The sequence below is a fragment of the Perna viridis genome, chromosome 14 (assembly GCF_037379345.1).
Source record: "Perna viridis isolate PV_CMFRI_1.1 ecotype Kerala chromosome 14, ASM3737934v1, whole genome shotgun sequence".
NCBI classification, from domain to species: Eukaryota; Metazoa; Mollusca; class Bivalvia; order Mytilida; family Mytilidae; genus Perna; species Perna viridis.
The window spans coordinates 24,872,394-24,887,538 of NC_142458.1; the positions used below are offsets into that span (position 1 = coordinate 24,872,394).

General features: G+C 31.0%; 1 protein-coding gene across 5 annotated transcripts in view; it reads right to left on the minus strand.

The window, feature by feature from the left end:
• Positions 1–1,943: 1,943 nt before the first annotated feature.
• The window catches only part of LOC148598746 (kinesin-like protein KIF13A), a 173,619-nt gene continuing 160,417 nt past the window's right edge, over positions 1,944–15,145 (minus strand). For 3 of the 5 annotated variants that reach the window (XM_088561671.1, XM_088561673.1, XM_088561670.1), the window contains exons 35-39: positions 13,609–13,656; positions 11,562–11,683; positions 9,957–10,935; positions 9,170–9,382; positions 1,944–8,754 (exon numbers count right to left, since the gene is read on the minus strand). In XM_088561671.1, coding sequence (XP_088417797.1) covers positions 8,516–8,754; positions 9,170–9,382; positions 9,957–10,935; positions 11,562–11,683; positions 13,609–13,656 — 1,601 coding nt within the window. In that variant the 3' untranslated portion in view covers positions 1,944–8,515. The remainder of the gene's footprint in view (positions 8,755–9,169; positions 9,383–9,956; positions 10,936–11,561; positions 11,684–13,608; positions 13,657–15,145) is intronic. The other 2 variants (XM_088561674.1, XM_088561672.1) reach the window with 1 other exon arrangement.

Below are 15,145 nucleotides of genomic sequence, written 5' to 3' on the forward strand. Positions count from 1 at the left end.
CGTGGCATATTTCCCGACAAGCTAGAATTTCTCATTCACCACCTGGAGCACATAACCCAGTTGATATGTGGGCAGAGCCCCCTAGTCCCGGCTAGGATTCTGAGCACTATTTAGTCGCCTTTAATAACAATCTTAGTGCTGCTGTAGGCCCATTCTTTTGACACCAGGACCCGCACGGGGAATGCCTGTTGTAGAAGATTTTCAAATAATAGAGGCCAAAGGTCAACATCAAAGGTCCATTAGGGTAACAAAAATTTGTGCATTTTTGTCATTTTCTTTGAAACCGTATGTCTTAACTTGACGAAATGTGTACACATCTTTGATAATGCATTTCTGCGAGGTATAAGATAGTCAAGATACTTGTTTTATCTTTTTGATTATTAAAATATGCTTCCGCCTGGAAGACCCAAGAAACTATAAAAAAAAAATAAAATAATGCCATAACTATCGATATTCTGTGATTAATATTTAGGTATTGCATTTGAAATACAATCAATGGTATATCAAGATGTGATGGCAAAATACATGCACTTAGTAAAAAAAAACACGATTTTGTTTATTTTGTTCAGTTTTTGTTTTATATTCAAAAATTGTTAGCCAAAGCTAATTTACATTCATTTAATGATTCATTAGTCCTTGCGGTTCCATATTTGGTGTCGATCACTGATCTATGCCCCTGCATTGATCATCCTTTTTGTCAGTCCAGGACCATATGGTACCATTCCCTCTTTTCATTGATACATGTAGTAGACACAAATCTGGCATCTTTTTCATAATACTCTTGTAATTTTTATTATAACTATACGTGCTACTAGTACAGATTGAGGCTGCCGCCATCATCTCCTTTGGTGTTGTTCTATGTCGTATATTTTATAACATTCAAAAGTTTTAAACGTAGGTCTCTACTACTAATTATTTTAGATGTAATTTACTTTACAGTTGTAAAAAAACTCCTTCACCTAGCCGACTTTAATAAGCAGTTCAGAGAGCAGTATGAATGCCAGCTACATCGATATTATATTAAGCAATTCATGAAATGTGTATTCTCTTCAATAGATTTATGCTAAAACTACATGTTCATGAAATCTTAATTTTTCAAAATGTTTTCCTCCGTTGTTCACAATAGAGGGATAATAATTATGGAAGGTTTTTGTCATTGTCATTTCTTTTGCAGATTAAAATAATTGTATAGTTCCATCCAAAGTCTTTCTTGGATTTACATACTTAACCCCTGTCCAGTAGGACATACGACCACCATGTACTTTCTTTAACCCTCAATGATTTGGTCATCACACATACATGGCGTAGTATGATTTTTATTGGTGGTAAGTAATACACAACTTGTTTGCTAGTAGATTATGAAGTTATTTATGTATGATGCTTCTTTGTGACATGTTTTTCACTGTTCCATAACAAGCTCCTTGTAACTCTGACTGCACCAAGATTCGTAAGTTTGTTTCAAACAGCTTAGATGAAAATTCTCTATGTTTACTTGTCACAACCAAACTTTCTAAAGCTCTGAATCATACAGTTATATATAATAACATTTGACTTTGTTGTCTTATCAAGCTGCACTGGTTAGACTTCGAAACGTAGTATTCTTGATGCTTGTCATTCCATTACCTTTACTAAGAATTAAAAATAAATCTTAAATATATCTAATTGTTATGTCTTCAATAACAAAATTCTATCGCCAGGCTATAACTGCTGAACTTTGTATATTATTTACAACAAATAACATAATCTAAGGACCTATATTTTATGGTCAAATTCATTGAGCCAAAGTTTGAAAAAATCAGTCTATCATCATCTGAAAATAGTAATATTGATTAATGGATAAAACGGGAGGATAGACTCATCCAGTAAGAGTATTAAAAAAAACACATTCAGTATTTCTGCACTAGCGCTACGAGTACATTTTTTGATAAATGAAATCAAGAAAGTCATAGATTATTTTTATTACAGCTTTTCAAAGCAAATTAAAGAGTGATTTATAATGAAAACAACAGTCACTGACACAGATAACAATATGGGTGTATACCATGATGTCTGTAGGTAACATACAGTATACAAAGTTATTTCTACACCAAGAATTGTTATATCTATTTAATGCATTAAAAGTTGTCTACCACAGGATCTCTACTCAAATAATTTCATTTGCCAACATACTTGTATAATGAAAGTATTTTTGGTGTGTACAAACATTCATGGCTTAAGGAAAAATGCCAGCTTAAATTCAAGAATCCTGGAATAGACAAATCCATCTTACAAATGAATGGGAAATTGTATTTTTGTTGTTAACCAACACTATAGAAACCATGAAAATTGATAACCCACAAACAGTAATACTTTTACAATATTAAAACTTTACTGAATACCACACTTCACCAAAAAAAACTCTGCCACACAGGAAGAGAGTTTGCCATTAAATACATATATTATCAAATAAATATATATACATGTAGGAGTGAAAAGTTCAAAATTTAAATGAGACTCAATCTGTCTCATAATTACTAAGGCAAAACAAACTTCAGCAAGTACATGTAATTAATCAGAAAAGAATTTCTTCTGGAATCTTCCATATCAATTATACTATGAAAATTTGCACATCTTCTGAACGAACCACTTTTTCATTACAATTAGAAAAATATCAATGATTAGGAAGCTTCATTTAGATACTTTACCATAAAATAAAACTTCCTGCATTAACAACTTCAGTGTAGAAAAAACCTATAAGCAGTATGGTATATAAACTTGCACTCTCAAATACATATCTCTCTTATCAACAATTCTAAGATAATACATTGTTGGGCTGTCACATTCTTGTCACACAACTAATTTTCAGGCCAAAAATATGTGGATACATGTTATTAAATATGCCTTTTTGTACAGTGTATTTGCAGAAACATTCATAATTTCTTAAGCATAAACATTTATCAACATGATATTCCTTTTATGAGGTATGTAATTACAGTAAAACCTATCTTAGCAACCATCTTAGTGACCACTGGTATTCAGCAATGGATAATGATTCAAATATCCCTTTGTAATCTGTGTTAAATTAACCTGCCTATAAAGACCACCTGTCTATTTGGCCACGGTTTTTGTACTCCCTTAAAAGGTCACTTTAGACCGGTTTTACAATAGTACCATAAATGATTTAAAATATTTTCTGAAAACCAACAGTGAAACGGTCTACAAAATTGAACCACACAAAAGTTTCTGCTGAAGAAAATTGACCAATCTGTTTATGGTAAGGACTAAAAGGTATTAAAACATTTGAACTTAAAGGTGCTAGGTTCAAATTTTCTATCTTAAGATCGGTTTTAATCATTGGTCTTATCCTAATTTCTTATTCACTTTCAGCTTTTTGATCCATTACTTGAGTTAGATTTCTTGTTAAAATTCAATTCCAGCTCCCTCTTTAAAACAAATGGTTAATTGCTCACTGTATAGCAATACCCCTTTTGAAGTCACCACAAAAAATAGGTCATCAATAAAAAATTGAATTTTAATGCCATGAGCAATATTGTACTCACATTAAACAATACTAATACATATATAAATGATTTGCATGTGACAGAACTCTTAGAACACATTTTAGATAATTTACAAATTATGCCACGATTCTGAGAAAACACAGATTTACTAACAAACACAATAACAATCATTATTAGGTAGTGTGTGATCAACGCTTTGGCAGTGCACGGAAATCAAAGAAAAATTGCAAAATTACAAAACAAAATGATTTATACTTGACAGTTATGAACATTTAATTATGAAAAGAACAAATGAATGCACTATGGATATAATATTCTATGAGTAAGAGTTAGTATTTTAAGATCCATTTCTTTTGCTTGCATTTAAATACATCAATTTGTTACTCTACTAACCCTTCCATATCATAATTACTTGAAATATGTTTTATTGATAAAAAAGAAGGCATTTGTAGCTGTTTTTGGTATCATGAGTATAAAGTCTGATTCATCCTGATCAACTAATTCAACAATACCTAAAATAACATTCGGTAGGAACATATTTCAATATTTTTATATGTTTATAAGTAAAAGGGTTGTATAACAAAAGTTTGCTATCACTTGACTGACATGAAAAATACAACCTTTAATTGTTTATTTGATAATATTTTGTCATTTTTTAACCTTTCAATTAAAGAGGAAATTTATGTAGGGATTGTTTTCAACTTTTGACCCAAGTTATGCCATATAATTAACTTTTGTTAAATACATACAAGGGAAAACTGTCCAATAGATTTGATCAAAATTTAAAAAAGTCTGCAATTTAATTTCTAATGGATTCCTTTATCAGAAAATTACTCAGTTTACAGTTTCTTGGAATGGTTGAATGCTGAAAAATCTACATTACTATGGTTGTAGTACCAGACCAGGCTATACAAAGATAACCTAGGCTTCCCAATGAGAACCAACCAATCAGAACGCTTGTTACAATTCAAATTAAATTATCAATCACCTAAAATCATTCCATAACAAAGTTTCTTTGAATATCAACAAAAAATACTGAATAAAGCTCAATGTTAAATCACATAAACTTCTTAGCACAATGTTCAGGGAAATTATCTTGTACCGAAGTTCATCCTTCAAACTTATAAATTTTTAGCAAAAAATATGAGCACAAGAAATATTTTACATTGGCCTGACTTATACAATCTCCTCTGCAAGTTTAATAAGAGCTCCTGGATTACAATGTGTCATCTGCTACTAAGCTCTGATGTCCAGGATGTGAAAATTATCAAAAGTCATTATAAATTTTTGAAGCTCTATTCAGTATGTGTTCTATCTAAGAAATATTTCTGATCTTTTAACAGCCATATAAACTGACCTGGTTTGTGGTAATTTACACTTACAAACTGGGGACTAAGGATCAATCAAAATGACTGACATCACAGCACCAAACCAGATTATACAAAATAACTTGGTTCTGATCACAGCGAAACCAACTGATCAGAAAGCTTGTTTACAAATCAAATACAAATTGTACTTATTTACCTTAAAAGGCAGGTACAGTACACAAAAACAAAACACTTTTGTAAAATGTTGAATTCCTCATGGGACCTTGTGGTTCTTTTACTTAATTAGTCATTAAATTTTCAAGGACATGAGGGAAGGGGTCTAAGATCAAATATTTTGTTTTGAACTTTTGTTACTTGTAATTTCTGACCTGGCTTTTTATATTTTTTTACTTCATCTGGTCCTGGTTTTTCATCCCAAAAACCAAAAATGTCAGACATTTAACATGCCTTTTAAGATGGCATAAAAAATTGTTCCCTCAAACTCACTGTACCTAAGTATACACATTTTAAGCTGTGCATCACAAACAAAATGAAAGAATGAACCACGGTAAAAAAATAAAACCCTTTGAAGCACATTTAGTGTAAACAAACGGCTAGATCTGATCTAGCAAACATCAACAATAAATAAACTCATTTTGACAACAATAATAAAACACATATACACTAATATTCTGTACTTCTGAATATTTACAAAATGGCTGACAAGTAAACAGGAATGTACAAATTGTCTGATAAAAATCGACTGCATAAAAATTAGCAGGTTTTACTTATAAAATATTGCACTCCCAGATTAACGGAATGAATAGTATACTAAACTGTAAAATCAGAAGCTGCTGCATGCATTCACTAGCTATTTTTATTATTCAAAACATTATGAGCTATTTGAACTACATTCATGGGACCATAGTTCAACTCCATATTTTCAACAAATTTGAGTAATTTTTACAACATTGATGAAACCCACTGATAATTAATAATAAATTCTTTATTGTGAGTTATTGTTATTGCTATTTTGCCTCAATCAATCAAGTGCAGTCCATCAAGTTTTTCACTTTAGTAAATACCAATACAATAGTTTCTGATTCTACATATAACGAAAATATCACTAATCACAATGTGAATGCCCAACCAACTTGAATTTCCCTGCTTTTTATCTTATTGAGGTACTTCCTATTATCCAAATCTTAACCAACTTTAAAGAAAAACCAGACCTGGGTGATTCACAATACTCAATAGAAAAAAAGTATTGCAGTTTCAGAAAGAGATAATAACAAAAATAAGTATCCTGAAACTGTTTTTAACGTAGATTGATCTGGACATAGGAAATAAAGGTTATATAGAAAGCTAATGAAGGGGAGATAACTCTTATATAAATCCAATTCATTTGCAAAACTGACTGCTTGATTTAATGGAACTATAAGAGGAATACATAAGGAGTACAAAACAGTCTGGAATAATTTCTTTCAGTGAAACCCTGTTGTTATTTGACCTGCCTGGTTTTACTGTTTGCTTATTTGGTCACTGGTACCTAGACCTTTAATTTAATACAAATACTTAATGAAACTTAAAAATATGCATGATGGGAAAAACACAATATCCAAGACATCAACATACTGACTTAAATGAAATGGACCCCATACACATACATGTACTATATGCTAGTAATACAGGCTTGCCCTAATAACAAAAGGAGTATTTTTTCAAGACAAGATAATCAGAATTTAAAAAGTTCAACCAGTAATTTCTTAGTACGAAAGATAAAAGAAACTAAGAAATCATTGTGAAAACTAGTTCTAACTCTTCTACACTATTAGCCATGGGATGTGAAGTAAGAGGGCAGTGGGAAAGTCATGCATCCCCCACCAAAGTAGACAAAATCAACATCTTTATTTTGCAAGCAGCAAAACCATTTTTTCAAGTTCATTCATGCACAACATGGAAACCTCAGAGCACTATTGAGATAAAATGTGTAAATTTTGCCAAACTGGGGAAGGACTCTTGATTTCGTTTCATTCTTCTTTGCAGTACATTATGACGACGTGTGGATAATTTAAATATTCCAACCATTCAACGCTATTGCATCATATCAAAGTATTTAGTTAGTTGAAGCATGTGGCCAATATGTCAGATGGAAAATCTACACAAACACCTCCCAGTTATGTAGAGAATTATTTCAAGTTGAATAAAAAAAGACTTATAACACATCCTCAATGAATGAAAACGTAATTACCTTTCATCTAATCTAGAGCATTCAAGTCATAAGAATATCCTAAATTCTATTTTGGCAAATGTTCTATAAAATTGTCATTTAGAGATCTAAAATACTGTTTCAGTTTGACCAATACAAAAACAGAACAGCACCATTGTTAACTGGAGCTAATCCAATGTTGTATCTAGGTTCTACCTGTTGTATCCAGGTTCTACATGTTGTATCTAGGTTCTACATGTTCTGAATCTAAAATTTAAAGCTATCAGAACTGTCTAAACATCTAATAATCAGAAATTGTAAAAACCTAATTTGTTAATAAATTTGTAATTCCATAAAACATTATTTTGTTAATTTATCAATCTTTCTTATTCTTTTGATCAAAACTTTCACTTTTCATTGGATAGGCTTGCACAACGCTTTTCGTTTTAAAAATACATGTAGTTAACAAAGTATATCATTATGTACTGAATTGATCGTCACAGTTGTTACCTGTCATAATGATATGCTGCACAAGTTTTACATTCAATACAATCATCAATATATTCTCCAGTTTAGCCAGAGAAAAGACAAATACCAGTAAAGATACCAGCAGATAACCACTGATTTGAAATAAAACCAAAAATGTAGACCCTTTCAATACTCAAGGAATGTTGTAAATTTAAAATTGACATAAACAGTACATGATTTAATTGACTATAGTATTAACCTATTATTGTACAAACTGTCTTATCATTATTTAACAGTTTTAAACACAAGTCACATGATGATATTTTATTTAGGTTACGTTACACGTCTTTAGTAGCCAGAGTTTACTTTTGAGGAATAAAAAGGAGAAATTAGAAATTTTATAACAACAAGAAAAGAATGCTCAATACTCTGTATCATAAATGTTATGCTTTATAGGAAGAACACAAGGGATGGTATGGCTAAAGTATCGATTTCTATCAGACTGCTAAAAATAAATCACAGAAACCCATTTATCTAAAAATAGATAAACCACTGGTTCTACTTACTATAAATAACATTTGTAAAACTGAGTCACATGACAATCACATGTTCAAATTCAGGGATAAGTATACAAGTAGGCAAGAAAAGACAGATTGAGCAAGAGATCTGAATACAATAAATCCATACAGAAAATAAATATCAGATAACAATAAATTAATCTATTTTTGGAAGAATATCATTACGGAAAACAAGAGAAAAATAAGTGAAAGACATGACGCTGGTTATTCTTAATTAAGCATAATATAAAAAAGTTTATATTACTAAAATCACGACCCTGATATATAACACAACCATATATAAATACCCATTCTGTCTTGATATGGAATAAAATAAAAAATACAAAAAAAAAACGGTTTTTGTACTTTCATGGGAGACTTAAATTCTTGTACACTTATTCCTGATAATATATATATATATATATATATATGTGTGACCAATTAAATTTATTTATGTCTAAAAACATATTATTTTCACAATTTCTTTTTAGCACTACTTGATGCAGTTCCTTTCTGGGAATTTCCAGTCTTACTCTGGTTGGCTGGAGATCGGTTTGGCAAATTTCCCATACTATGGCGTTTGTCGACACTTGCCCTCTTCCGAGATCCACGTCTTTTCTTGTCAAGGATAAGTTTATCATGGCGTACAAACACACCATGTCTTGATCGACACTTGAAATATCTGATCCCATTCACAGAACCGTCATTTTTACCTGATCAATATAATAAAATTTAAAAATAGAAATACTTGCAACAATTCATATTGATTTGTAAATACATTTTTGCAGTAAAAAAAAACCCATCATGAATTAGAAATTTACTGACAAAATGTAGATTTGCAGCTTAGTAGCTATAATTCCAGTTAAATGGATTTAAGAAAATGTTTGTTTCTTGTTTTTTTTCAGTTTTCATTGAACATTTTGATTGCTACAGTAGTTGTCTGTTGTTTAAATATTTACACATCAGAAATATCGATGCTTCAGTGGTAAATAGATGCTGAGAACTGTGACAAAAAATGTTATGGATGGATGTAAGGACAGGTGTAAAACAGTACTGATGTAGTACATGTTGTACATTCCGCTTTGTATAATGTAAAACGTTTTATGAAACAGAGGACTATTTTCATACCTTCTGGAAGATCAAGTTCCACACCAATCCATGGTCCAGCAGCAAACTCCACAGACCCAACAAACTGAACGACACCCGTTTTCTGTGCACCCTTAGATGGCGTAACTATCACACTTTCTCCGAGGATGATCCATGCAGGTACAGGTACCTCCTGTAGCCGATCAAGATCAGCACGACTCCCAAAAGAGCATGTACTAACTGAATCATCACATTCTGTAAATATTAAAATTTATCATCAATTAAAAATTTTCACAATATTTTCACATTGATTGTGCAAACACTTTTCACATAATGTTCATGTTAAATACATGTGAAGCTTGATGATCTTAAATGACATTAAGACTATTTCTACAAATTTGACCATTTGAAAAATGACATGGAAAATGATACATTTTACATGAGTCTGCGTTGCTCTTTTACATTTGTTAATTTGTATGTATCATTTTAGTTACTTTATGTTCTTTGTTGTGTATGTCTGTTTTCCATGTCTGTTCTTTGTCCCTGGATTACATTCTTTTGATTTCCGCTAAAAACTTGGTTCCCTTGATTACTATTTAGAAGTCAACTATGTCAAAAGTCTGTTACAGATGCTAACCATTTTCACAACACACAATCTTTTTATCATTAATTTATTTTAACCATTGAATAACTTTTTATGTAATGAATATCCTGACATTTTTGGAATTTTTTTTTCAGATATAAATTAAACCTATTTTTATCATCAGATCCCTCATAAAACTCCTAATTAAGATACACAATTTATCACATGCCATAATTAAGAACTAACCCATTTCGTCTTCATCCGACAAATGTAATCCTAAGCTGTTTCTCTTCATGCTCTCCTCTATGACACTTTGTTCTGATGGCAAAATGCATGACACAGGACGCTGGGGACGTTTTATAACACCTCTTGGCTTTTCTAATGTATTTGGAGGGGTGAAACTTTTGTTGGAGATTAATTTGTTTGTAGTTCTATTTTTATCAGTAGCAGTTTTTGTATCACTTTCCTCTGATATGAAAAGTTCAACTTCACCCTCGCCATTTTTCTCATCTATCATTTCCTCTTCTTCATCAAAACCTAATTTTTCAAGTTCTTCCATAGCAGTTTCACTATAAGGATCGACTTCTCCAGAGGGTTTGTTACCCATTGCACATTCACCCAATGAATTTGATTCAGCCCTACCCACAGCACCTTTAGAATTATCTACTGAGCTATTTTCTACCCCTACACTAGAGCTATCTGTACTTTCTGCAGTTTCTACTTTTTCTTGTGACAGAACTGTCTTATTTGAATCTGAGTCAGAAGCTTCCATCACATTTGTATTGTTACATTCAGTCAAGTGCTCCTCTGACTCAGAATTAGAAATGCCTTGTTGGTCTTCTTCACTTTCACTACTTTGTTCAACACTTCCTTTCTGACTCCCTCTGGAGTCTTTATGCCCCTCTGTGTTATCCTCAATACTTCGTATACTTAATGAATCTTCAGATGACAGTGTTAACATTGAGACAGCTTGTGAGCCATACCCACTGGAAACAAGACTAGGGGTAAAATTTTTCCCTTGTATTTCTGTTAAACTTTCATTTGTGGAGGAGTGTGGCATTTCCTCTGAAGTAGAATTAGCAGGAAGTACTTCCTGTGATGGTTGTTGGCTTTGGTATGATTCAAAGTCCTGGAAGTCATCTGAACTGACACTATTAGGCTCTGGTTCAATAACTGCCTTGTATTTTCTCCTCTGTAACTCGGCCAAGTCAGCCTCATCAAATTCCTAAAATATCAGTCAGTGTTAGTGATCAGTGATTATTGTTCAGTTTTGTTATTTAATTAGTAACTCTGATGTGTCTGCTAAAACCCTGAGTATGAACCAATATGCATGCATCAACCATAAACTTTCTTGTACCTGTTTAGTTCTTTACATACAGATTTATACAGTGAAATATGCCTTCACAGAAACTTAAGCTACTTTTTGTTTGGAGTGTTCTTATCTCAGGTTCACAACTCAGGCATATAATAGTACTTAAAGTTCAGGATATGATTTCCATGAAGGTTAAATCATCACAAGTTTCTCTGATTAATACAGGTAATTATAATGTCAAATTCTAATTTAATATTGCTAGACATTTTTCTTTTTTTTATTTATGTTACAATGTAGATTATTGCATGAAACTGTTAATGCTTAAAACCATTTCAGTGTTTGCTTCTTGCAGATATGATTTACTATGCCAACAAAAAAAAAACAGAAACTGACAAAATTGGAAGTAAATATACATTAAAAAGAAATGTAAGAGTAAAATCCAGATTTTTACAAAAAAATGGATTTCTGAATTAACATTAATAAAAAATCATGTCTTTATAATTTAATGGTTATGATTTTTACGGAGACTATATACTCACATCGTCTGAGTTTCTGGATTCTAGAAGTGGTTTGGCTTCCCTGTGATTCTGCTCTTCTACTAATGTTGACATTGGTTTGACCTTTGGACCCATAGGACTCAGTAATGATTTGGGTGAAGCAGCTGTAATGTAAATATGATAGAAATTTTACTGAATAATATGTCAAATAGATCTTTTAACATGGGAAGTAATTTGGACTGAAAGATGATGACAATTAGCTGGAGAGGACTATGGCCAAACATTTTTTAAAAAATTGAAAAGATAATTTGCTACTGAAAAAATTCCTAAAGAAAGACAATAAGAAAATATGTAGTTTTTAATTAAATGTAAACAGATTGAGTTTTGAAAAAAGAAATTATTGATACCCTTCAAACTTAACATATCTAATTTCAAGTTAACATATTTTCTTTTCTTTTTTGAAGTAAAAAATATTTAAATCAACATGATATTGTAATATTTTGGTTAATCTATTCCTTCTGTTTTGTTCCAAAATGAGTCAACATTGAACATGCTGAAATTTTTATATAATTTCACTGCACAAGCATGTTAAAAATCAATTCTTCATGAATTGCTGTGAGCTATATCTTAATTGCTACATGTATGTGCTTTATTGAATTTGATCTAAGAACCAGGAGTCGATTTCATAAAAAGTTGTTAGTATAAAATTTGTCATAAGATATAATGCCACAATGCTATTTTCTGTTTTGATATAATAACTTCCAACTTATTTTACACATTTGACGTCTTGTGAAATTGACTTAAGTTATAAACTAACATTCACAAATTATAAAACATGTATGTGCTGACCATAAAAAGTGCACCTGAAGAAATCAATGTCAAAAACAATTTTGATTTATAATTAGCTTTACGAATCAGAACAACTGAGTTGATATTGGGCAGAAATGCTGAAAAACAACAATATAAGTCTTAATTATGTGTATAATCTAATTCCTGACCATTTAGAGTTTATTATAGTATTGGTTTGATATGAGCATTAATTATGAACATTCTTTTGTATAGAAATGCTTGTACTGCATCCATATCAAACTTAAAGCAATGGTTGTGGGTTGATATGGGTTGAAATTCATATCAGTGTAGAATGAAAATTTTTCAGAAATAATTGATTTATAAATTGTTTCACCACAATAACAACCTACTATTCAATATAATTCTAGATACATGTACATGTATTTACCAAACTGCATATGTCAGTGATGTAGATATAAATTGTTTTAAACTTTCTAAACAATAAAAAAACAAACTGACAATAATTACAAATAAATGTGATGTTAATTCATTTATACTGTTTGTATTCTGAAATTATTTTACAAACATACATTGGTGATGTCTAACACAGAATACAGTGGAACCTCTCTAAATAGAACTCCTGGGAGTTGGAAGTTTTGTTCTATTAAGGGAGGTGTTCTGTACATACAGGTTAAACCTGATGTAGAGAAACCTCTCTATAACAAACTCCTGGGGGTTGGAAGTTTTGTTCTTATAAGGGAGGTGTTCTATACATAGGGGTTAAACTTGACAGTGAAACCTCTCTATACTCAACTCCTATCCATTGGAAGTTTTGTTCTCATTAGGGAGGTGTTTTGTACAACAAGACAGTCAAAGGAAGCTGTCTGCATTAGACAGGTTTCACTGTATACAAATGTGGAAAACATTCATCTCTACCTGAAACAACAACCATAAAGCCCAAAATACACATCCTTTTAAATATCAGGCACAAAGTTCAAATACATTTAAGTTTTTCCTCAGGCAAAAAGGATTTCCTAATACTACAATTCTATTAGTGGGTTTCAAAAGATAATACACAGGAAAGGATGCTCTACCATACAGATTTTTGTAAAAATATTTTCTCCAAAAAAAATACACAGATACATGTAAAAATTCACAAGATGCAAAAAATGTGCAATTCAGTTTTATAGATTTACAATAGTACATGTACAACATTGACATAAAAAAGCATTCAAAATAAAACTGAAATACAAAACTGAATAATAAAAAAAAAAAGACGTTCAAAGAACATTTAACGTACGTTTAGCGATTATACCGCCGCCCCTTAAATTCAGAAAATTAGGTCGGGCTGCAAAGTATACAACACAAAAACATTATGTACACATACAAGAAAAGTCAGAAATATGGATAATAAGGAAAACACTTAAATAAATCTGAAATATTAATTAACCAAACTTTTGATTGGATGCTATCATCATGATCATTATATCAACATTTTTTAGTGAAATTTATAACATAAAAATTTTAGGGAAACCATGTATTGTTAATTATAATTGTCAATATTTTAACTCACCTGATCTCATAAAACAAATTCCAAATATACCTCAATGCATTAAAAATTGTACTTTTGTATTATTTTGTTTTACAGTGCATACAATGATGATATTCAGGGGAAAGTAAGTTGGTCTTATTTTCATCAAATGACAATCACCTCATGAACTGCCTCATGCAAGTGACTGATATATCCGCAGGGATATTATACCTGCAACTTTTAAATCTTCTCCTCAGAAGTCCAATTAACTAAGGCATTCCATCAGGTGATTGTCATTTATATAAGTGGAGAGTGAACTTCATTCCCTGAACATCATCATTGTATGAGCTGAAAAATAATTACAATTCAAATAATGTACAAGTCAGAAACATAAAAAGGACATACATGTAACATATGATACATTACATGTATTAGGTTCTGCTCAAATATAAAAGAAAAGGCACAAATGTTGCAAAGAAACAGACAATCACTGCAAAAGATGGTTACCATGAAAACCGAAACAAGCAAATGCATGTATCACTTTAAAAAACCAAAGCACATTGACAATGGTGAATTTGTGCAGAATAATAGCAAACTTAACCTGTTTTAAAGCTTATTTGCATCTTACACCATAAAAATCTCAGTAACTGCAAACTCTCCCCATGACAGATTTTAGCAATAGTAGGTACAGCAATAAAATGAAAATTTATAATAATAGTTTTGTTTTTTTTGGCCTTCACAAATTTATGTCTCCCCATGTTCCTAAGTTCAAAGGGGTATAACTCCAACAAAAATCAGCCAATCATAAATTCCTCATAGAATGCACTACATATCAGATCTTAAATACCTACAAACTTTCATGAAATTTGGTGTAGTAGTTTAGGAGGACTCGTGCTTACAAAACAGAGACAGACACCCAGGACAAAAACAACATGTCGCCTAACAAAATTGGAGAGAGACATAATGACCAAAGTCATGGTCTGGGTTGATCGGAAGAAATATCTTTTGAAATAATAAGTGTTTAAATAACGTAGTAATAGTGGGTAATAAACCATAACAAAACCATTAGTTTGTAATTTCTTACAAAAATGATAAAAAAAAGTTTTTTTCATTATTTTAAAGCATACAATATTTATTGACTTAGAAAATAAATCAATCTAATAATTGTAGAATAAATTGAATTAAAATTTAAAAAAAAAAATTGAAAATTTTTAAATCAATTTTTTTTTTTGAAGTACCTAATTCATTACATACTGGAATCAGTACTTAATAGTTTTGTTAACCTACAATGTATCTTAATATAAAA